The following is a 25190-nucleotide window of genomic DNA, read 5'->3' as shown; positions in this document are numbered from 1 at the left end:
CACCAGCAGCTCAGGTAATGCACAGCCCACCCGCCACTCCAGCAGGGGCAGAGAGACAGTGAGCCAGGGGAAGTGTGTGTGTGTGTGTGTGTGTGTGTGTGTGTGAGACACATGACCTCATTGTCCTGTCTGACGCCACCCCGCAGCTATAGCAGTCAAACTCCGCCTATGTGTATATGATTCCTAAAGTCATATGATAGGCAGTAGAAATGCTTATTTTAGTGGTGGTTTCTGAAGTAACTTCAGAAGAAAACAAAGCTGAGAAGCAATAATTAGCAAAAATATTCCAAGTGGAGCTGACATTAAAAATAATAGACTATCTAAACAAATACAGTGTAAAATATTTTTTCAAAAAGTCACTCAGATTTCATAATGTGTTACACAAAGCTACAACTTTTTGTCCTTTCAGGCAGTTACTCCTAGTAATAGACACTGTGGCAGGTATGTCATTTAGTGAGCAGTAAATAACACATTGTATACATTTAGCACAAAGGAGAACATTTGGTTTATATATTCTTGGGCACAGATTTATGAAACTGGTGCTATTTTATAATACACTGAATACCACATTTTCAAACTCCCAGTCCTCAAGAGATTGAGGCATTTATTTTTAAATCTTATTGCTAGACTGTTGCCTGGTAACATGAGTTTAGAACTAAGAGTTTATCCTTACTTAATAAAAATCAGACAAGGAGATCCAAATTGTGGTTATAATGATGAGTCACCGTAAACTTTTCAAAAAAATCTGATTAGATATGATATCAATGGACCTGATGCTATTGAAGATACTTTTTGTCTCATGCTCAAAGCAAAGCTGAGGTTTTTATTAAAAATAAATAAAACTAATTCAAGGTGGGACTTCAAAGGCCAAGAAGAAGTGTCAGATAGATCTGAAGGAGTTCAATGAAAGGATGGCTTCCAGCATTTTCTCCATTAATGATGGAGAAGCAATGGTGGGATCAGTCCTTCATGTTCTAGTGCTTGAATATGTGGAGGCTTGGACTGGTAGTGACATTCCATTAAAATAAACTGGTTGTGATTCTTAAATTATCTAGATTATTTTAAGACATCTGACTTTCTGGGTTTGGTGATATAGGAACCTAAATGTCATAGAAGAATAGATTTGTAATATAATAATCAACAGTACTATATTTGATTGGTTAATGATCTAGAATAATTTAAGATCGATAACAAACAGTCAAACTTGCAATATTTTTAACCCTCCAAGAAATATTTTAAGTATATTGCTCTATGATTTCTTTGCCACAACTCAGTAGGGCAGACATTATTGAATAGCTTCCCTTCCTTACAGTTGGTGAGGTGCATATAGAGTTTCATTTCCTGAAGGAATAGTCTACAAATATGGGGTTTTTTTGTTTTTTTTTTTAATAAAACTGGATTCATTGTATTTCTCCCAGCTATTGTCACATAGCTAAAATGCTCATTTCAGAGTCCTAAAAAGAGTGGCTAATAATAGTTTTTTCATTTAATTGCAGTGAGAGATGAATATTCTATGGGGCAATATTGTTAATAAGCCATAATATTTTTCTGTCTTCACCCTGACTAATTTTCTAAAAGAAGGTCTTCAGAGCCTGTGAATAAAAAGCCCCTGTGGCTTATGAAATAGTTCAGTAGGGTGAGATAAACTACCTTTGGGGCAGGTTAAGAGCATGAAAGAAACATAAATATAGCCAGTATGATTCATTGAAACATATTGATTATTTCATAAGCTTGAATAGCAGTGTGTTCTTCTAATCTTATTTGTTCTCTGATGTCCCATACCATGTGGCAGTCCACCTCCAGGCATTCCTGCAGCAGGAACTAGAAATATTCAGTGTGTTTCTATTATTTGAAAAATTTATTGCAAGCTGCTTGAATGCAAACTCAGAAAAATATCACCCACCTGCATCAATGTGTGGGGGAACTTGATGGGACGGTGGTGAAAGGGGACAGTTTCAATGGCAAGGGAGGGAGACACTCACCAGGGACAATGGACATCTTTCCCCTCTCCCTCCCCGGAGTCTCTGTCACCCATTGGCCACCTGGGACAAATAGATGCTGATTGGCCAGCATTCCCCAGCCCCCAAGATTTAGCCCAGTGCAGGGGCATGTGAAGACTCTTTTGACTCTGTTTCATCAGGCTATCTGCCCACCTAAACTAGGAATGAGAACCCGGCTTGACAGATGCTGCAGGATCTAGCCAACTGCATGTATAGAAGGGTCAAGAAGGAACTTTTTTCTGCCATGGTCCAATTGTAAGAGGACCATGGCATTTTTTGCCTTCCTTGCAGCATCTTCAAGCCAAAATGGGTTATGTAGAAGTATGTTTAGTACCTAACTGAGGTACTGGGCGGGGGGGCATAGTTTATTCATTGCAATTTGTGTCTGGTTTCCAGAGCAGTTAAAAGAATAAAATGAACAGTTCTCAGAGGTAAAAGTCCTGGGATTTTGGTGATGGGCCTTGGGCTCATGTAAGATGTTGAGACCTGTGGCCCTTGAGATCCCCACCCTCTGTCACCCGTGCAGTGGGGAGGTGGCTAGGATTCAGCAAGAGCTGATTTCTGGGGGGCAGGCTAAGGTGAGTCTATCCAACATTATGGGTTATATTGTAAGGAGCCCTATAGCCCCTGCACTTGAACCAATGAAATGCCTGGTATAGGAAAGTAGAGTGATGGGTGGGTAACTCCCCTCCTCTGTGTTAAAGCATGCTGCTTAATTCCATGCATGTGCCTGTCCTCATTTTGCTGCTGTGTTCATATCAATAGATTTCATACACAATATCTGCATTTTGGAGATTCAATACCTTTACATGCAGAGTTTTTATGCATTGCACCATGTTAAATGGATTAAATGCTGGCTAACTAATAATTAATGAAACTGTAAATGGAGGATCATCATTGAGAGGGTGTGTTTCCAGTGGGTTTTGCAGGGTTCATTTCTGGCCCCTATGCTGTTTAACATGTTTATCAATCACTGGTAAAACAAAATTATCACTGATAAAGTTTGCAGACGACACAAAAATTGGGGAGTTGTAAATAATGAGGACATGTCTCTGATTCAAAGCGATCTGGATTGCATGGTAAACAGGGTGCAAGCGAGCAATAGATGTTTTTAATATGGCTAATTGTATACATCTAGGAACAAGGAACGAAGGCCATGATTACAGGAGGGGGGACTCTATCCTGGGAAGCAGTGACTCTGAAAAAGATTTGGGTGTTGTGATGGATAATAAGCGGAACATGAGCTCCCAATGTGATGCTGTGGCCAAAAGAATTAATGCAATCCTGGGATGCATAAACAGGAGAATCTCAAGTAGCAGTAGAGGGCACTCTACTTCTGTATTGGTACTGGTGCAACAACTACTGGAATACTTTGTCCAGTTCTGGTGCCCACAATTCAGGAGGATAGTGATAAATTGGAGAGGGTTCAGAGAAGAGTTATGAGAATGATTCAAGTATTAGAAAACAAGACTTATAGCAATAGACTCAAATATCTCAGTCTATTTAGCTTAACAAAGAGGAGGTTAATAGGATGATTTAATTAATTAGCTTATAAGTATCTGTATGGGGAACAAATATTTAATAATAAATTCTTCAATCTGGAAGAGAAAGGTATAACACAATCCAATGGCTGGAAGTTGAAGTGAGACAAATTCAGAGTGTCAAAAAAGCACACATTTTTACAGTGAGGGTAACTGACCTTTGGAACTATTGACCAATGGTTGTGGTGATTATCCATCATTGACCACTTTTAAATCAAGATTGGATGTTTTTCTAAAAGATACGCTCTAGGAATTATTGAGGGGATGTTCTATGGACTGTGTTATAGAGGAGATCAGATTAGATTATCATAATGGTCACTTCTGGCCTTGGAGTCTATGAATCTTCCAGTACAATGAGACCTCTCCCATTAAATAGCAATAGTAGAGGGTCCTGAAATTGTATCTTTGATAACATCCTACCGTAATCAGAGATTATATGTATGACACCAATGGTAAAGTGTACTATGGTTATAATACTGCATATTTTCATTAGTTATGAGTTTTTTCTGTTAATTTCAGTATTTGTTACAAGCAGGGGTTTAAGACATAGTATCATTTTTTGGCCCTATCAGGTTTTTTGTTTGTCTCGCTAATATCTTTCTTTCCAAACGTTTGGGTAAAGTTATAATATTGGGTTTTTTTTATTGCCTTCCTCCAACATAGTTCACTCTCACAGAAGGTGAAAAGTTGAAAGCTGTCACTTCACAGATTCCATAAAGGAATACTATTTCACTTTAGAAATTATGTACATTATACAGTGGATACCAATCATAGTAATCATTTAAGGCCAAACTTTGGCATTTAGTCACTGCTTTGTGATTTTTTTCAATACTGTACACTTTTCTCTCATTTTGTCAAATTCACTTACCATTATGAAATGCATTTGCTTGCTTTTTAAAATGTTGTCAAAAGCTACAACTTCTTATTTGTATCAAAATAGTGCATTGGAATAAAAATATTTCTCAGCCAGCTCTACTGATATATTTGACGTTAGTGAGATCTCGCCATGAATTGCTGCTGCCACATCCTGCTTCCTAGAGCAGTAATGTTTTGTCTTCCTTTTGTTTATGAGAATTAATCCCCACAAGTTTTTTAAATATACTTTGACTCAAAAGAACGTTGGCTAAGTGTTTGGAGTGTCTCAATTGATAATGAAGCTGCGATAGAACAGCAACTCCTGGATTTAGAAGTAATAGATTTTGTTGCAATTTCTAATTACTGTATAATATTAAGTGAAATGCAAGAAGAAATGCCAATGCATTATCAATTTTTAAGATCAAGAGAGGTACATTGATTGTATTTCTTAGTTAGCAAGCATGGTTAAGTAGAATAAATTATTTTTAAACTGGCTACCTTAGCACAGTCATTTGTGACTGCTTTGACTATTACATTTGTATCTTGCCAGTTTGTGATAATGCCACATTTTTAGTGCAGCACTAGTGATGGTAGTATAATGAGAATACACTGTACGGAATTTAGAGAGGCAAAGAATACCTTCAGATCAGCTAAGCTTTTTACAGTTTAGGGTAATACTTTGTGGCTGCAAAGCATTACTGCAGTAATTTATCAATAGGATCTAACCTCTTCACTATGTCACTCTCTTAGCAAACCTGCCTGGAAGATGATTATGTGCACTTCATGGAAGGCGTTGATGCCTGTAAAATTTAACTTTAATCTGATAATTCTAAAGAGATCATTATACTTTGTATAGCAAAGGAATTGCTGACTTTGTTAAATCAGTTACACCCAGATGTAGTCCAGTGTCATTGTGGCCCAGATTTTGAAAGGTATTTAGGCATTACTCCATTCAGTGTAACTGACTGAGGAGCTTGTTTCTATTTTCAAAAGTGACTTAGGTACTTAGGGCCCAGATCCACAAATGTATGTACTAATTTCAGCAAGATTTTTCTTAAATGAAACTTAGGCTCTTAAGTCAGTTAGGCCTTGCAAAGATGAGTGGAGCAACACCAGAAGTCCTTTAAACATCATAGAATCGTAGAACTGAAAGGGACCTCGCAAGTTCTTCTGGTTCAATCCTCTGTACTTATGGCAGGACCAAGCATTAGCTAGACCATCCCTGACAGGTGTTTGTCTAACCTTTTCTTAAAAAACTCCAGTGATGAAGATTCCACAACCTCCCTAGGCAAATTATTCCAGTGCATAATTACCCTGATAGTTAGGAAGTTTTTCCTAATGTCCAATGTAAACCACCCTTGCTGCAATTTAAGCCCATTGCTGCTGCTTCTATCCTCAGAGGTTAAGGAGAACAATTTTTCTTCTTCCTCCTTGTAGCAATCTTTTATGTACTTGAAAACTGTTATCATGTCCCCGCTCGGTCTTCTCTTCTCCAGACTAAACAAACCCAATTTTTTTCAATCTTCCTTTATGGGTCATGTTTTCTAGCCCTTTAATCATTTTTGTTGCTGTCCTCTGGACTTTCTTCAGTTTGCCACATCTTTCTTGAAATGTGGCGTCCAGAACTGGAAACAATACTCCAGTTGAGACTTGCTCAGCACGGAGTAGAACAGAAGAATTTCTTCTCGTGTCTTGCCTAAAACACTTCTGCTAATACAGTCCTGAATGATGTTTGCTTTTTTGCAACATTGTTACACGGTTGACTCATATTTAGCTTGTGATCCACTATGACCCCCTGAGCCTTTTCTGTAGTACTTTTTCCTAGGCGGTCATTTCCTATTTTGATGTGTGCAACTGATTGTTGCTTCTTAAGTGGGGTACTTTGCATTTATCCTTATTGAATTTCATCCTATTTACTTCCTCTGAGCCAGTTTGCCCAGATCTGGCCCTGTGTTCTTGATTTTAAAACTGGTTTGTGTTACTGATTTGTGGTTTCTTTTAATAAATTATTTATTGGCAAATTGTCTCTGGAAGCCATTTAGCCTTTTGGGTAACTATGAAATGGATTCATTCAAACAGCATTTGATTCATTGCACATATTTTTGAGAATGAAGATATTCAAAGGGCCTTTTTACCTGGTTTAATAGTGTATAATATTTCCTTTTTTAATATTTGTGTGGTTTAAATAAACGTTCATAGTCTAAGAAATCAACTCCTGTCCATTATACCTGTATCACGTTCATTTTATAGTCTCCCTTCCTCTAACCACCAAATGTCTTATTGGCCCTCCCTTCCCAGCTATGGTTTTCTGACAGTTATTGCTCTTTGGCACCTTTTTGTCTTCTCTGTGCAAAGAAGTATATAGGAGCTGATCCTACACCTACTGAAGAGTCTGTAGGACTCTTTCCATTGACTTCAGTGAGCAGTGAATCAGGCCCACAATGAGTATATCTCAGTTATATGTCATTTGCATTTCAGAAGAGGCTCAGCAAGCTTAGCCAGGAACTTTCAGGTATCAAAAGCTGCTCAGAGTGACACAAGCATTTTGACTTTAGCCTTCCAGATAATTTCTGGGTCAAGAAACTGCACCAGTAATACAGGTTGTTTTTAAAATGACATTGCCAAGTACATGTTTTATTGTTTTCAGTTTTTTCTTTTATTATTCATGCTTTCTACTTCCCTCTGATTGGCTTGAAAATAAATTTTCCTTCCTTGATTATTATGTCCTCTTTCATTGACAAACATTGATTTCTCTTTCGAAAGATGAGTCCACCTGTGCACTGCAATGGAATTGTGTGGGGAATTTGGATTTATATTTATACATTCCAAAGCTCAAAACATGGTGACTTTGGGCTCTTGTTGCCTTAAAAAAAATTAAAAATCATTGAACTTACAGTCCTGTGTGTATGCCCAGACTGCTAGGATGGATATCTCAACTATGACATTATGCCACCACAGAGTGTGTATTAATAGGTTATTTCCATTACCCCTAAACAGCCTAATAATGGCAACCTCTTTAACAGCTTTACAGCTAAAATGCCTGAGCTTTAAGATTCAATATTTGACCTGGCAATGGTCTTCACTCAGAAGCAGTTTATGGCATTATTCTAGAGAAATTTGATTTTGGTTTCACCAGAGTATAAGCATTTGAATATGGGGTTCGGAGAATGAACGGTCACATACACTTGGGCATTGCTAGCCTCATTAATGCCTTGATCCTGCAAACATTTAAGTACATGTATACAGTTACCTGAATGAAGTCACTGAAGTCTATAGGACTACTCATGAGTAGAGTTACACATGTGCTTATGTGTGTCCAGGTTCAGTGCCAGATACATTAGCTTTGAAGAGACTGGAGGCATCCACTTACATACACCCTGGTGTGGCTTGTTGTTGTTATTATGGTTATTTTTTTTTTAATATAGCAAGTAAAGCATGTTACAATAATCTTTTTGAAGGTGACAGTCATGGATAAATATGGCAAACTTTGCACTGGAGAGCAAGGGCTGCAGCCCCTCTCAGTCCCTGTCCTAATGCTCTTAAGTGTCTCACGATTTGAATTTGAGAAGCTTATTATTTATTTTTATTTATATAAATAAATGAGGCAAAGTAAATGAGGGTCTCAAATTCAAAGCGTGAGACACTTAAGAGTATCACGACAGGGACTGAGAGGGGCTGCAGCCCTTGCTAACCAGTGCAAAGTTTAGTACTATCATGTTTAGTACTACCCAACCTCAAAGCATTAATAAGTCTCTCTCCCCCTACGTGTATACACTGTATATAAATAAAAATTTTACAGTGTATACATGTAGGGGGAGAGAGACTTGTTAATGCTTTGAGGTTGGTAGTACTAAACATGATCAAAACAATTCCGGGAATTGATGGGAGAATACTTTTAAACTACTCAGATACAGATATTTCTGTCTGTTACATCTTTTATCTTTTCTGAGGCCTGGTCATAGGGCAGCCTGGTCTGGAGCACCCTCCTGCAGCAGGCCACAGCACAGCCAACACAGGTGCCTCAGTTTCTCTCCTTCTGAGTCCCCATTAACTCTATGCCAGGCTCTTTTGCCTCAATAATACCCTTCCTGAGCTGGTATGTTACAAAAACACTGCAAATATTCTAAAATAGAAGTCCCAACACATAGATTATTTGCCATCCCTTGTGCATATAGTCCCTAAAATCCAAGGACTTCTAGTCTCTTGATGCTCCACATACCACACTGTGGTGTCTTTGGCCATACCTGGCTTTTTGTCAAGCCTTTCCTCTCTGTCTGCCAGTACAGCCACCCTAACCCTTCCAGGTGCTGTACAACCCTGCTCTTCCCAACAGGAACCCCCACAGCCTCTCTGCTGGGATACCATCCTCCCCAGAAGAGAATTCATCCTCTCCTCTGGGCTATTCATCCACTCCAGTCCTCTGGCTCCAGCTTTCCAGTATGGAGACATCAGCGAGTAAGCCCCTCCGCTTGGCCAGAGAGCAACAGAGGCAGGGGACTTCATCCCTGTTTCTGGGTAGGTCAGTCAACAAATCCCTCTTGCTGCTCTCCTACTTTCAACCTTTCCCAGGAACCTCCTCCAGTCTCCTAGTCTCTGGCAGGTTTCACCTGCCCTTTTCCTGACTGACTCCTCTGAATCACCAGGTCTCCCCCTCTCTGATTCTACCTGATAGTCCCACATGATGTCTCACCCTCTTATCTGGCCAAACTGGGAGCACCTATTCTGGCTCAGAGGAACTGGAACTGCTTCATTTACATATGCCAGCTACCCTGTGACAGGCCTCAAGAAAATCAGAAAGCTTGTTCTATATTAAATATCAAGAAAACTGTCACCTCACAACAATACTTAACTCAATTAATAAGTTCACTAGATGAGAAATGGGCATGCAGTCAGTTCAAAATCTGTCCTTATTTAACAGATATGACTTTTTTCAGTAGAAAAGACTTCACCGTGGCTGCAGTTGTGCAGCAGCAATGAGAGAGGATGTTGACACTATGATATAATAAGTTTGTAGCCAGAACATATGGGGATCCTCTCATTATCAAAGTGTTTGTTGAGAGGTGCTCTATTGAGAATGACAAAGAATGTCTTGGCATCCTCAAGTTGGCTGCAAAATTCTTGTGAAGGCAGAAGGATGAGATCCTTCAGTGATAAAACTAGCAGCCAAATTAACCTGATCAGGGATGTGCTAAAGTGCTATGAAGATGAATTACATGGCAAGTAAACAAGAGAAATTTCCACAAGAAGAAAGGAAGGTTCAGATCACACTAGATAAAACAAAAAGTATATTAACTTCACCAGTTGGTGCTTTAACTGTTAGCCAGGCAATCTTCTGATTCCATTTTAATCAGAGAGAGAGAAAATTTTAAGTGACTATGCTACGTTGACACATTCAGCACATTTTTGCATAAGAACTGCCCACTCCAGTTGGTGTATTTAAAAATTATTCAATCAATGCTCCTTAAAGCATAACTTGCACAAACTTTTTTTGTACTGCCATCTCCTACTACTGTTTAAAAAAGTGGCAATATAAATCAGCATCTAAGCCTGCTGCTTGCATCAAAATCTGGCTGTGCAAAGAAAGCTCCATTAGCGTTTTCCCATATATCATGAATGGTAAGTACTTTTCCTCCCTACCTTTGGAAAAATCCTTACCATTGGAGAGCCACGCTTCTTCAATGCTAACAACAACACATTCATACTGTAATGAATTTTAATTACATGAAATTGTTCATTGACCTGAATAATCCTGAGTGGGAAAACAAACTTGTTTGAATTCTGTCATTTTGACAATGCATGAAGATATCCAATTAGTGTCTGAATTGGCTTTGTCACTGAAGGAATCTGTTGCAATGAGTGATCACTTTGAAAATTTAAATAAGAGGGAAAAAGACTCTTGAAAATAATTTCTACCTGCAACCCGGGTGAGGAATTGAGGTATCTTCATGTCCCTGATTAATAGACTCTGGCAGTGAGATCACTATGAAGAGGCTAGGCAGGCAAATTCTGCCTCCTTGCCCATCCAGAAGATCCTTTAAATACCCAGACCCAGTAGCCAGCTTGTAGCAGAAACTTCCCCAACAACTTGATGGATGTGAAAAGAGTGGCTAACTCTATTTACCATGAAGAGTAGGAAGGTGTAAAAAGGGCTACCCAGTCCCAGAACTGTAGTGAGGGAAAGGAGGTCAGTCAGGCTTCCCTGAAGACATTTAAGGTGAGAGAAGTACAAGTCATTGGGACTTGTTAGGGGATGGCGGAAGGCTGAGGGGTATGGGAAACTACTTGTGATCCTTATGCTTGTGAACCTTTCACAAATGTGGGTTTAGATTAAAAAAACATTTTGTGCTTTGAACCAAGGTTACATTTCAAGTTGTCAGAATGCACTGCAGATGTTTCACAGAGCTCAGTTATGAAATATAGTACAGTAATAAACTGCAAATGTCATTCTGGCTAGTTATTCAGTGCAGTACTACCTATAGCTCTTAGTGTAGCAATCCTTGCTTGCTTAAACATTTTTACTTCCTCTGAGATTATATTCTTTTGTGTTCAAGTGAGCAAATATTCCAGATATTATGATATGTCTATTTTTCAGTTACATGGAGAAAAATAGAAAGATCCTCCTAATTCAATATGCAAATAGCTGAAATTTTTTTCTAGTCTCACTGGAATCTGCTTAGTTTAAATCTCTGTCATATTTCCTCAAAAATTTACTTTATGGTTAAAAAAAACTCCAAAACCCTATCTTCAAACTAGCTATGATGACAGGGTGAAGTGGAAATTAAATTCTTACCAGGAAGGAAATTTAAGTACATTAAATAGATTAATATATTTAATTCTCTGATCCCCTTGAAATGGGAATAATGAGTTAATTTAAAATTAAATAACCTAGAAGTAAGCATCTCATGTATGGCGGTGTTTCCATTCCATGATTCCAAAACATAAGGAGTTGAAATGGGGCTTAAGATAGGAGAAACCATCAGGGAGAGGAAAAGGGGAGAAGAATAACCCCTCATAATGTCAGTAGTACTTTTATTTCTAGTGTATTAGGTATTTTTCATATCTCTTTTTCTTTATTCTTTTCCAGGATTTCTTAACATTTTTTGAATCACGCCCCATGTTAGCCTTGAGTTTTGTTTTTGTTTTCTTTTTTACTTGGACCTACCACACCTTATAAGAATGAGAAGGATACTGCCACCTAGAGTTGTTAATGCATTTGATGAAGAGATACCAGGCAAATTGCTTACATCAAAATGCAAGTCGAGTGGTACTATAACAATACCCCTTACCTTTACATGTGAGCAGTGCTGTGACTTCGTATGGCAGGTCACAATACCACTCACTCAGATTGTGCCTGCTGCCCCCTCTGTGTTGCCAGCTGGGACGGGGTTCTGCCCTTATGCCATCCAATTCCTGTCAGGGGTCATTGTTCCCCTGATGAATTCAGGTTCTCAAAAATGTGTGTGTGTGTGTGTGGGGGGCATAAATCCCCTGTTTCAAAAGAAGGGAGTATGGCCCTTTGCCCTTCCCCCCACCTCTGGCATCCACAGCCATGCACCCTAAAAAGTTTAATGCACTCCCATCAGTTGAGAATCTATATTCTATCCCATTGACCAAACACGTATCTACTATACGTCATTGCAATACAAAGTGAGTGCAAAAGAGTAAGAGATTCTAAAGTGCATTGTCTGTGCTTCAATACAAAGTAATTCCTACATCAAATCAGATTTTAATGTCAATAAAACAGGCTGTAATACTTCCCATTAAACCGAAAATGACATTATGCAAGATTAAGGATACAACTCATTTTGTTCATTTTATTTACCTTTTTACCAGGTTGTCCCATGTACAGATTGCTTTAGAAGCCATACAGTGACAGTACTGTAGAAACCTAAATGTTTCTCTGATTTGAATACTTGTCTGCAGTGCTTAATAAGCCAAATCATTGTTAGTGCAAGGACTAGGGGAAATAACTGTCCTTTGCTTTGGCAATCACAATCATAATAAACTACTGAGCTAGTATATTGCTTATAATTGAAGTCAAAATTGTACAGCAAAGAATTACTTTTGATAAAATATATGGGGGGTGGGTTTAAACACAGATAAAAATATTCAAAGGCACTATAGTGGAGATCATCACAAAATACATGTAAAAAAACCTTGCAAGATTAATATTTATAGAACCTGATGTTTTCCTTTTGGTGGAATAACAAATAAAGGAATACACCTGTGTTGAATAGTAAAGGATAAATATTGCCAGTTCTATTTGAAGCATCATCTTAAAAACAAACACACACCACATGTAAAAATCCCTTGTGTATTGTGTTATATCTCTGTTCTAAATAAATGGTGAAAGGAAAAAAGCATGTTAAAACAAGGGATTTACACCAATAAATATACATTTTCAGAGTTCTGGAGGTTTAGCTGCACAATTTTCAATGTATTTATTTTGAATTGCGAAGTTAATGATATGAAAATATATGAGTCTCCTTTATGTGAAGGATTCTTATCACAGTTACTGTAAGAATCAGTCCTATTATATAAGAATGAGAGCTAAAATTCTCTGGGGTGGGGAGGAAATGAAAGAATAAATCTCTAAAATCATAAAGCACCAATCTCGTGAAAATAATTCCTCTCCACAGCTATGAACAAAATGACAATGCTTTTTATTAAAATAAGTATTTTACCCCTCTGTGAGCTTTGTCTTATCCAAGTTGAGATTCCATCAGATGTCTTGTATGCACCATCTAATGCAGAAATTAGTACTGAGATGGAATAACAATGATCATTTGAGACAGTAAGATAGATCAGAGTATATGCATATTGAGGATACGTCAAGGCATGCCGCCTCATCCATTCTCTTGGTGACTTTATATACATATTGCTGCTGTTGTTCAATATAATCCCTGGAGGACACTATATGAGAGGGCATTTGGAGTTGATGATTAATTATTTAACAACAAAGATGGGAAACTTCCCAAAAGAAATTAACAGAATCTCTATAAAGCAACTGTATTCACTTCACTTAGTCTCACGAATAGGGTGAACTTTACCTTGGGCCTGATTCAGCAAAACACTTACCTGTTTTGTTGGAAAATTCCTGACCAGCTCTAATTACCGGCATTACAAAAATTAATGAAGTAACTGAGGCCTTAAGGCCCCTTAACCAGAGTGTAAATCAGTTACAAATCTCACCCTTTCCTGATTTTCTCCGATGTGTTGGTCAATCAGCACCCCCAGAAAGATAGGCCTCAGACTGGATTTCAAGCAAACAGATCTTCAATATCAAGTACTTTGAGCGGTAATTAAATCTCCTTATAGTTTATCCTGATTGGCACCCAACAATCCATAGCAGAAAAACTAATAATAAGCATCTCTGGGAAAGGATCCTGGAGATGGATGTGTGTGTGGCCTTTTTCTTTTATATATCAGCAAACCTGACCCCGTGTTTCAGGTGCACAGAACCTGTCTTTGATGCATCCTGTTTACTTAGTGAAGAAGACAGAAAATCACTTACAGAGCTAAAATGGCAAGATTGCTACATGGGAGATTATTTGTATGAGCTAGACTCTTTAAAACCCTGAACAGCTCTGCTAGGCATTTGTTTTTCCATGTCTATATGTGAGCAAAATATTTTTCTTCATATTTATTATTGCTCTTTCATTCACTCATATTCAGACATGGTGAAATCTTCTGATGTCTTAAAAAACAGTTGCTTACTAGGGGGGGAATCCTAATCCCATTGACGTTTATGGGAATTTTGCCTTTGACTGCAGTTGAACCAGGATTTCAGCCCTGGATTACAATCATCTTCACAGATTTTTTCGTTTGGGTGAGTTTTCAGTTTTAACCATAAACCATGATAAAATAAGGCTACTAAGCTGGGACAAGAATGTCAGTAGCAGTGGGGAGATGATTATTATAGCTCTTCAGCAAGCCATCAAGATCCTCCTTCCTGCTGTGTGACATCTTCATTTGTCCTCTGGCTTTATCTTTGTGCTTTTGCCTGACTCTGTTGCTGCACAAAGTATTTTGTTAGTCTGAGAACTACCAGAGAAAGTGGCAGTAATTCTGTCCTGATCTTTGAATTTATTTAATATTATTTTGTGACAATTTTCTTGGGGTAATATCTTTTCATTCTTTATAAAATAAAATTAAACATTCACATAAAACTCTGAAAAATGACTCAGAGCAGAAAGACTCTTTTTATTCTATTAAAGTAAATAATTTTAACAGCATATTGAAATGTGAATACATGTTGGCAAGTTATGGATTATTGTCCTGCCCAGCAACAGTGTCTGCATCCTGTAAATAAATATTGAACTGGATGTACATGGATTTTTGACTGAAAGGTGGGTTCTGGTTCATTTTTCATGTGGATATAGAAATTTTTTTCAAGTGAGAAGTGAGATCTTTTTTGAAAAGCCATAATAATTGATTGAGTCTTTAATGCAGAAGCAACTTGCACTAAATTAATTCATTTAGTATTACTTATTGCCTTTGATGAAAGGCCTACTGCAAGCAAGTTGGAAATTACAACAGCTGCAAAAGTTGTCTTGTGGCTGGAAGTTTATCAGAAATAGGACTTTATTCTCTTTTTCCATGATACAGGACTGAGCAACTTGGCAAGCCTCAAACAAAGCTGCTGCTTCTATATGATGAAAATTATATTCAAGTGTATAAATATTATAGCATTTGGTCATGTCTTATTCCTCTAGGGCCTCCACTCCTTTTCTGTGTGTGTGTGCAGTATCCATACCACTTCTGAGATATTAAGTTGTATGGTGCGCAGCTCAGTTCCTTCTACTGGCTAAATTAGTAGAGATAGTCCTTTAGCTAAGTGAATTGATATTTAAGTTCTATTTTGCATATATATGATAGGTATATATGAGTGCAGCATTTGTTTGTATGCAGCCAAGGATCTTCAGGTTCTAGTGTTGCAAAGCGAATCAGAATCATTGCCCTTTCTTTCCGTGTGGCATCCGATTAAATTTAATGAGATTTTGTGTTGGAATCCATGCATACAGATCCTTGTGCAGGATCAGAAAGACCTTCCCTGGTACATAATTCCTTGGGTCATCTTTTGTGTTTTAAAGTTTTTATTTTTATCGCACTCCATAAATGAGCCATTGGTCCTCAGAACTAAGAACTGTTCATTTTAAGTGAACGAACTTCCCATTGTTGTTCAAGAGTTTTCCTTGGAATCAAAGTTAGTATGTTTATTAGCATCTAAAATATCACAAGGCTACGGTTTCTATTTTATCTCCTGAAAGACAGGATATTCCTTATCCATTTCCCATAATCTTTAATGCAGGCAGCACCAGTGTTTTCTCCAGTTTCACATGACTAATTTATTCATAAGAACTTGAGGCCACTGTGGTAGAAAATAAGTAAAATAACTTTAGACACTAATATGTTGGAGCAACTTTTCTATTCTTTAGAATTTGTGTGGGTATGTTTTATTAATTTAAATTTCAGAAAAGGGATTTCATAAATATACTTACTGAAAATCTGAGTCTTTTGCTTAATAGTTCTTCTGTAGGTTTGATGGTGGTTATTTAGCCTGAAAGAGAAAAGTCCTTTTTTGTTAATGAACCCTTAATAAAAGATATTTCCTGAAAAATAAATGTAACTTCTTCTCATGGCATGAAAGGAAAAAATCAAATATCTCATGGCTGCTTTGGTATTGAAGCAATCAAATGTAAAATATCAATACATCCATATAGCATGAGTGACTTTATCCTGTTAGGCTAGTGCATAGTAGCAGTAGAAATTTTATAAAATGTAATCAGAGTTGTTGGGAAGAGAAACTACTAGATGAACACAAATTACTTACCAAACTACAAAAACATTAAATACCTTCAGGCAAGGTGATTGTCCTGTTCTGGAGTGCAATCCATACTAGTGTCACCAACTGCCCCGTAAACTTGGGTGCCTCACGGTACTCTGCTGTTGTAATGCCCAACCTGGGCTGCTCACAACCAGCATTACAGCATGCAGGTCACACCCTCAGTGTCTGTGTGCTAGACAGCCCTGGCTCAGCAACTCTGTCCCCAGCAGCCTGTCTACAGACCCACTGTGGTTCCCACCAACCTTGGTTACTATTTGCAAGGTGACCCCAACACTCTCCCAGTCCCCAGTTTTCCCAGAAACGTGTGTTCTGCAATATCCAGCAGTAATATCTTGGACAGTTCAGAGAAATATTAAGGTTTGTTGCCCCTTTAAGGTGTCAATAGTCAACAGTTTGTTACATAAACTAAGTTATGTTACATAAATTGTTACATAAACTAAATTACCAAATAATTCAGTTTAAACATAGCTCTGGATTAGTTTAGATTAAAAACAAAACAAATGTATTAACAAAACAAGAGAGTAATTTAAGTGAATACAAGCATAAGAGATGAAGTTAGAAATAGTTACCAGCAAATAAAAATGAAAACACTCATCTAACAGTCTAAAACTTCAACAAGTTTTGGTTCATGGCTTTGTTTCAGATGGCCTTTCTCACCCACAGCCTTTCAGAAAAATTGTGACTCACTCTCTCCATGGTCAGGATCTCTCTCAGAGACCGAAAGGTTATGGTGTCTTTGTCTTTTTAGGTGAAAGAGAGGACTTGGAGTTTTCTGCCTCTTTCTTTTATAGTCCAGTGAACTTTTGAAGTGAATTTTTCTGACAGTTACCCCTCCACATAAAGTTTATTCAAGCAGTGAGGAAGGCAACAGGGAGTATAGTGGTGAAGGAAGCTCCATGCTCTTTCTTCCCCCACTTGTATCTGCTGAAATGCAAATTGTTCTGTTACATGCCCTCTCCTCCCCCTGCTGTCTTGAGGACCCTGTTTACCACTTATATGAAAACTGAGGTGAACACACATTCCTGTGTTTAGAATTAGACCTGTTTAACAATTTTTGACTAGGCAAGGCTATCTGGTGTTGAATGTGTGATAATATTATCATACAGGCAGAATTCATAACTTTACATATAATGTTGCTTCATATATTTCAACAGAATATCATTGACCAGCAAGTTATTAGTTATTAAATGATATCGCCAAAGGCATATTGTGTACACAGATTGTTACAATGGTGTGCAGGGTTTGAATGCAGGGTGTGAATACAGGAATGCTTTCAGTCACAATGGTATCTTACTGTGTGTCCAATTCTCATGAAACAAATAAAAAAAGCTAGAACCTAATAAATTCAGTTTAATTCTATTCAGAATGCAGCTGTATCAATCTCCAGAAATCAACAATCATTTGCCATTTATCTGACACCAAAAAGAATATTTTGCTAACTCTGAGCCCAACCGTGCAATTTTATGTGTGAGTAATTTTACTCACGTGAGTAGTGCCATTTAAATTGAATACCTCTCCAGGCTCCCGAGAAATCTCAGGCGCACACTTCTGATTTTTCTGGCATAGTGAATGGCATCAATTACCATCAATAAAGGGAATTAAAACAGGTTTTTCAGTGGAATAGTTGTTAAAACCTTGCCTCATTGTATTTACAATTGTCTCTCACTCTGAGTAGTAGGCAGTCTCAATCTCACATTTCTCCGAATGAAAATCTGGGGCTGATTATCACAAAGGTTAAAGTATAACACTAATTATACTTATTGAACTATTGCAATTTTTCCTGGAATCTTACAAATAAGGTTTAGGTCTATGCTTAATTTTGCTCATTGGAGTGGACCCATTGAATTCATGGATCTTAAGTCCAGAAGGGACCATTATGATCATCTAGTCTGACGTCTGGTATAACACTCACAGTAATAAAATATATAAGAAATGCATTTAAACCCTGTAGGGTATGTCTACACTGTAGTTAGAAACCCATGGCTGGCCCATGTCATTTGACTTGGGCTTGCAGGGTTCGGGCTAAGGGGTAGTATAACTGCAGTTTAGATATGCAGGTTTGGGTTGGAGCCTGGGCTCTGGGACCCCATGATGTGGGAGGGTCCAAGATCTCAGGCTCCAGCCTAAGGTCGAATGGCCTACATTGCAATTAAACAGCCCCTTAGCGTGAGCCCCACAAGCCCAAGTCAGCTGACACAGGACCGCCATGGATGTTTAACTGTGGTGTAGGCAGACCCCTAGAACTGGTAATGATATAGACCTATTAATTTTGGAGCAATAAACTTGTGCATGTTGATTCTGCTCTTAAAAATGATGGAACATTCTTTAGCCAGAGTCCTGAAATGCCATAGGTTGAGTCAAGACCAAACCATGCAAACAGGAATGTGAGTCATTTTACTCACATTAGTAATTTTACTTTATGTAGGTAGTTCTACTGACTACTAATGTGTATAAAATTACGCATGCATAAGCATTGGCCAGACCGGGCCCTTTGTATCTCTGTACTCAATCAGCAATACATTAGAACCCTGGACAGAGAAAAACCGATGCTTTTTACGGTAGAAACAAGTTACACAGTCTTATTGCTCTAAAATTACAGGTCTATTCCATTAACAGTTCCATATGAAATTCATATTAGTTTGTCTTTTTTCTGTGGTATCTTCCTTTCTACACTGGAAGTTCATTTATTATTAACAAAAGAAATGTATTAGCTTATCAAGTGTTCATGGGATGTGTTTAGTCCCTGTACATGGTTTCTCCACAGCTTGTGATACCGGTGCCCTGGAAATACTCTGGTTCTTCTGTTTTTTATCATAACTCATACCACATATGGGTACATAATTACATTCTGATTTAATGACTCAGTTTCCAAAGAAGAGATGGTGGTTGTAAGGAGTCCCCAGCTTTCTGAATCCATTGTAGATATAGGCTAAGATTTTCAAAAAGTAGCTGTCTCAAGACAAGTTTCTAAATCTATGTTAGGCACCTAAACAAGGGGCCTGATTTTCAAAAAGGTTGATCACCCAGTAACTCCCATTGATTAGATACAGTAACCAAAGGTTGTCATGAGACAACCATAAAATTGTATCAGGTGAATGTAGCTGTATTTAAACCATGATATAACAGTTTTACTCCAGTGTTCCTTCTTTTTTCTTGCTCAGCTTCTGTAGTGGTGATGGTGAAAGAGAGTGGGCCTATTTTTTGTTTGGCAGAGAGGCTATTGGATCCATCTCTGTTTTTCATAGTTGTTACAGCTCTTAGAAAATGTTCAAATATGTTATGCAGGATGCTATAATGAATATTACATAAGCGAAAAATAACAGAAAACAAAACCAAAATCTGAAACCAAGTATAAATTGTGTAGCATTCGTTTCTTAACCCAAGTATTTAAAATTACAATTATGCTTTTCAAGTTTAAGGCGGGCATGTTGCTTCTAACTTAAGAGAGTGTGTATCTTCTGAACTGGAATATAGTTAAAGTGAACAGTATACTAACAACGTGAATGATTCTATGGTGCATTCAGTTGATGAGGTGTATACAATATTTCAATTTTAATATGTATACATTATATTTGCGTATTTTAGCTTCTTTGTTTATTTTTCATTCATATTGTAGTGAAAAATTTTTTATAGTGGTTAGTGCAGTGTATTGCAACTGTGTTTTAATTCACCCCTCTGTCAGTTACAGGCTGTGTGATCTTGAATAAATCACTGAATGTTGCTGACCCTTAGTTTAGTTGTATGTCATGTTAGTATAGTAATATCAATCAAATACCATGAAATTAGATTAATGTCTGAAAATTATGTTGAGGTCCTTGGATGAAGCTATAAAATTGCAAAGTAAAAATAGTATGCCTGCTCTCTCATACTGAATCCCTTCTTTCCACAGAAGGTGACAGACCACTATCCAGGATTACCCAAACAAGAGCTTTCAACCATTGTTTGATACTTACTCTAGCTTTGTGGTTACTTAGTTTTTTATTCTTCAGTTGCATTACAGTCCTCTAATTTGAATTATTCAGCATATTTAAAATGACTCCAGCAAGTTTTCTATCGGATTATAAACCTCTGATATTTGCTAAATATATGTTTGCCTTTTACTTACATTGGTACAATGGAAGTTTGTTCTGACAGTTTCCCATTATTATAGGCTTTCTTTACATGATTATATAATTATAGGTGAGTTATTAATATGTCATTTTGAGTCAACAGTTCAGAATCTTTAGTTAAATTGGATTTGAAGGGCATCAACATATTTGTATGATGAACATATAATGTATGTGGAATTCATCAACACTATCATTTTTTCTGTTAGATAGTCTATATGGGCTGGACAGAAGAACGGGAACAAGACTCCCTTCAGGACCGAATGTACACACCAAAGTTTCTAGCACTGAGGGGTTCCTCTCTTTACAAATTTATAGCACCTCCAGTAAGTATATGTCTCATGTTTAGCATGGAGAAGTGTATTTAAAATAAGTATTCCAGACAGTGCATACAAAGGTTTCCACACTGTGATATGTGGATCTTTCCTCTGTCTACCAGGATTTCTTTTATAATAGTGAAAAATTATGGGGAATAAAATGTTAAAGTGCTGTAAAATAATTGCTTCTCAAAGATACGAAGTGCAGTTAGCAAGCACCTTTCTGCCTACTTACCTGGAGCACTTGGAAAAGTTGGAAAGGAAACACACTTTCTGTTTGCTGCTATGCATGGGAAGATCAACCAGCCTGAAGCAAACTGGATAGGTTTGTGCTGAATCAGTCATTCTTTCAGATTCAGACAGCTAAAGTCATGGGGAATATCAGAGCCTTGAGCATGCTGTGGAAATGAGATACTAAAGCTTTCAGAACAACATCTCTGTCTCCAGATTTCATCCTGAATGGGACTTTTTATACTGTATGTGAGCAGCAGATGGGAGGGAGATAGGGGAAAGGGAAAGTGAGATGAGTAATATCTTTGGTTTAATTTAAATTTAACCAGCAAAATGTTTACGGCCAAGTTTTACTACTCTTACTCATGTTGAGTAGTACCTCACTTGAGCCCTATCTCGACAAAACATTTAAGCAATTTTTTATCTTTCTTCAGCAAAGCATTTAAGCAGTCCTAAGGTCCTATTACAGTAAAACACACGCTTAAGTGCTTTGTTGGATAAGAATAGATTTAAGCATGTGCGTTGTTGCCAACTCTCCCAAGTTCCTCACCAGTAATGGGGTTTGGGCTCATGATGCTGTGAGAAGCTCCAATCTTCATGCAAATTGTAGCCCTGCCTCAGGGAAAACCCGCTCTGACTGGCTAATGTTCTTCCAGAGGCAGGAAAGTGGGGAAGGCAGCCAATCAGGGCTGCTGTAGAAAGCAGTCAAAGCTCTCCCCTCGCCTGTCAGGAGCTGAGATGAGTTTTTGGCTAGGGGTGGAAAGAGGAGGGAGCAGATAGAACCCACCAGATCAAGGAGGCTCTGCTCCATCCTCCCTCTTCCTTCCTGGGAATATTTGAATCAGGCTGTGGGATGGGCAGATGTGAGGCTGAGAGGGCAAAGTTGATGTAGGAGCAGGGAGGATGCATAATGAATTGCTGACATGGGGAGATGTGCAGCAGGGGGAGGGGCACATTTGATGTGTGGGTTGAGGATGCATAATTAATTGCTGGGCCAAGAGGTAGGCAGTTGAGGGTTTGAGGAGACACAGAATTACTTCATTAGAATCCAGTGGGCAGGGGAGAAGCTCCAAACTGTGCACAATCAGGCAGCCCATGAGAGCTCCTGCAGCAGGGACCAGGATCACCTGACTGGATGAGTTTGACAGAGTTGGCAACACTGCCACTGTTGACAACTCTCAGGATTTCTATGCAGGTTTGGCCCAGGGCTGGTGACAGTCTCAATGATGTGAGACACCCGAGCCTGCTTGCAAATTTCAGCTTAGCCCGGAGGAGAACCCCCTCTCATTAGCTGTTTTCCTCACTGCCCCACCTCCTGGAAAAGAGTATATTTGTATTAAAAAAACCATACTTCATAAGAAGTTCCAATGAACTCAGTAGGACTACTTCTGGAGTAGGGTGCTACTCAGCACCAGTCAGAACATTAAAATCTGGTCCTAAATGAAAAACATTTAAAAAACCTCAGATCTCCTTGAAAGAGTTCCCTCCAAAACTCACAAATGAATTATTGTGCTTTCAGACTCATCCACCATTATTCATAGTGAGTAATAACGTTCAATCTGCTTTATAGGACATACCATTTTACTTCTCTTTCCCTCCCATAGAGAAAAGACTTTTTTTTTTTCTCTTCGATTCTAAGATTTAATTTCTCGGTAGCCCCATTGAAATCACTGAGACTTCTTGTTCAGGTCCTGATTAATCAAAGCACCTAAGCCTAGGCAATACAGTCAATTCCAAGAGTTCAAAAATCATGAGATTCACTTGTTTTTGGTCTGTCTTTTGAATTTTTGCTACTCATTGCATGAGAGTTACATTGCCAGTCTGGACCCTTTACATTGGGTAAAAGGTTCAAGGAGCATAAAATGTCCCTAAAAGCTCTGGATCTGGCCATGGAAGGATTTTATTGGCACAGGTACTGTAGAAGTTGGCCATAATACCTCCCCCACCCCCAAATAGTGGGTGTGCTGGGGGCAGATGAGACCAGTATTGCAAAGATTCCAGGCAGTAGTGCTGCTCTTAGAGCATCTCCAAAAGGATGCTGTAACTTGGACAGTCCCCAGGGCTTAAAGCCACCATACACTTCCTTTTTCCTGGGCTGCAAGTTCTGGGCAGGAAAATATCCAACCCAGTATTGTTATCCGGGGTTCTGCCAACCCAAAGCTCGTGTAACGTTACTTTGTGTGAGGTGGTGTCAGGAAATAAGTCAAATGGAGACATGGCTGTCCAGCCGATAGATGGACTGGTAGAAACTGTATAACACAACAGTGCTGTTACTACAAAGCTATGCTTTACTTAAGCTCAAGAACCACATGAGCATGCTCTTACTTTGGAGGTATACTTTTACTTAGGCTCAAGCACTTACGGATGTCCGCAACAGGTAAGTAAAACACCCCTACCCTCAACCCTTAATAATTACCAAAGTCTGGGATGGCTTTCGAGTGGGAACAGCGACGACTTTCCGATTGGCCAGATCTTCCAACACACTCATTGAGTCCAAACAGAGATCCCCACCCATTTATCCTTGTTAGTAGACATTAACACGTCAAGGAAAAATAAAAAAAGTTTAAAAAACTAGACCCAAGGTTACCAGAGTACTTAATTAATGAGGTATATTCTGACATAATTTGCATATCTTGAGACCGGGACAAACATTTCCCAGAGGGCATGCATAAATAAGCTTATTGGTCTTTTCCTGAAACACGGATCCCAGCACATCCACCAGAGCATGAGGGAGGGAGAGCAGGGTCAGTCAAAGGTTGATAAAGGGGCTCCCTTCCCCTCCTGGCTTACTCATGCCAAGGCTGCACAGGCCTGCTGAAAGGCCTGTCAATTTTGGCTGCTGTTAGCAACAAGTATGATACCTGTTTCACATGGTCTTTGGCCCTTTTACTGGTCTATTCAAAATCTCCCCATACAGTATGAGTAAAGCTATCAGACTCTGGCCCTTGGTTCCAGGCCCCCCACATGGAGGGGGAAAGGGTACACTTTACTGGGGCCCGGAGACCCTGGAGGGGCCTATGCCAGGCTGCAACCCCCATGGGTATGTGTGTGGGAGGGGGCCTGTGTTACAAGTTTGTTCTGGGCCTGAAAAAATTATGCTTGGGCCCTACTTGATTCTAAGACAAAGCAAAGAGAAATTAAAGTTTTGAATCAGAGACAAAATGTCTTTTTCTCTATGTGCTGAGAGGGAAACCAAAGTAAAATTGTACGTCCTATAGGGCAGATTGAAAGAGAATGACACTAAAGGTGCCTTAAAAAAAGAAAAGAAAAAGACCCTGTGGATGAGTCATTTCCACCAGGCAGTAAGTGTAATGCATGCACGTTTTGGTGTATTGGACAAAATTGCTTTATATCCCAAGATTGCAATAGTTATAAAAAGGATTTAGAATATCAGGTTTTATAACCATACACATTTGTGCACACTGTTATGTCTGCAATCATACAGATGTACATGTTCTTTTTTTTCTTGAAATTTTCAAAGATTTGTATCAAACTGTTCCAATAATACAAGTTTTCAGCTTCTAATTATGGCTTACATAAATGGGAGTCATAAGAAGACTGCAGCTTTTTGCAGTGTATGCTCCCTGAATCATGCTGCTTTCTAAACAGGCATGTGCTGCCAATATTTTTACAAGGAGCTCCCACAGAAATGTCTTTTTGGCCTATGATAAACTAAGTAAACTGGGGTGCATGTGCTTACACAGAGAGAGTTATCTGCTCTTTATTTTCTTTCAGTTTGAACAATAACACTTTCTTCTAACCATGGGTGGCTAGTGAATCGCCTGTTCGGGGAGGCTAGCCTCTCGGCCCTGCCCCTTTCACCAGAAGCCACGCCCTTTCCTCTCCCTCTCCATCACAGCTCCACCCTGGGCTGGGTGGCCTGAGCACCAGCCAGACCAGCTGCATGGTGTCCCCCCCAGCGCTGGAGCATCCCAGCACCAGTGGTGGGTGGCCTGAGTGCCCCCAGAGCCCACATCCCAGCGCTGCCCCACCCCAACTGCAACATGGTTGGTCCTCCCCAGCTCCTGGAATACCACCGGCCCGACCCCAGGCTGGCCCTGGACGGTCCACCCCAACCCCCTAAGCACTGCTGGCCCATGCCACACTGGCCTGCCCAAGCGCTGCCCCCACCCCCAGGCTAGCTTGTGGCCAGCTGGCCTGCCAACCTACCCTGGCCAGTGCACCCCCAGCCACCAGCCTGAGCACCCCCAGCCCCTGGAGCGCTGCTGGCCCACACCGTGCCACAGAACTGGCCCCGGCCAGTCTGCCCCAGCTGCTGGAGTGCCGCCAGC

General features: G+C 39.1%; 1 protein-coding gene across 1 annotated transcript in view; it reads left to right on the top strand.

Annotated features, from left to right (window-relative positions):
- Window positions 1-25190, top strand: part of SNTG1 (syntrophin gamma 1) — a 503809-nt gene that overhangs the window by 415124 nt on the left and 63495 nt on the right. The window contains exon 13 of the mRNA XM_067553875.1: window positions 20560-20676. Coding sequence (XP_067409976.1) covers window positions 20560-20676 — 117 coding nt within the window. The remainder of the gene's footprint in view (window positions 1-20559; window positions 20677-25190) is intronic.

Source organism: Emydura macquarii, unplaced genomic scaffold (assembly GCF_026122565.2).
Source record: "Emydura macquarii macquarii isolate MOO-44397 ecotype Brisbane River unplaced genomic scaffold, CSIRO-AGI_Emac_v2 contig_1477, whole genome shotgun sequence".
Taxonomy (NCBI): domain Eukaryota; kingdom Metazoa; phylum Chordata; order Testudines; family Chelidae; genus Emydura; species Emydura macquarii.
Note: the sequence above shows the minus strand (reverse complement) of the source record. Positions and strands in the feature narration are given on the sequence as shown.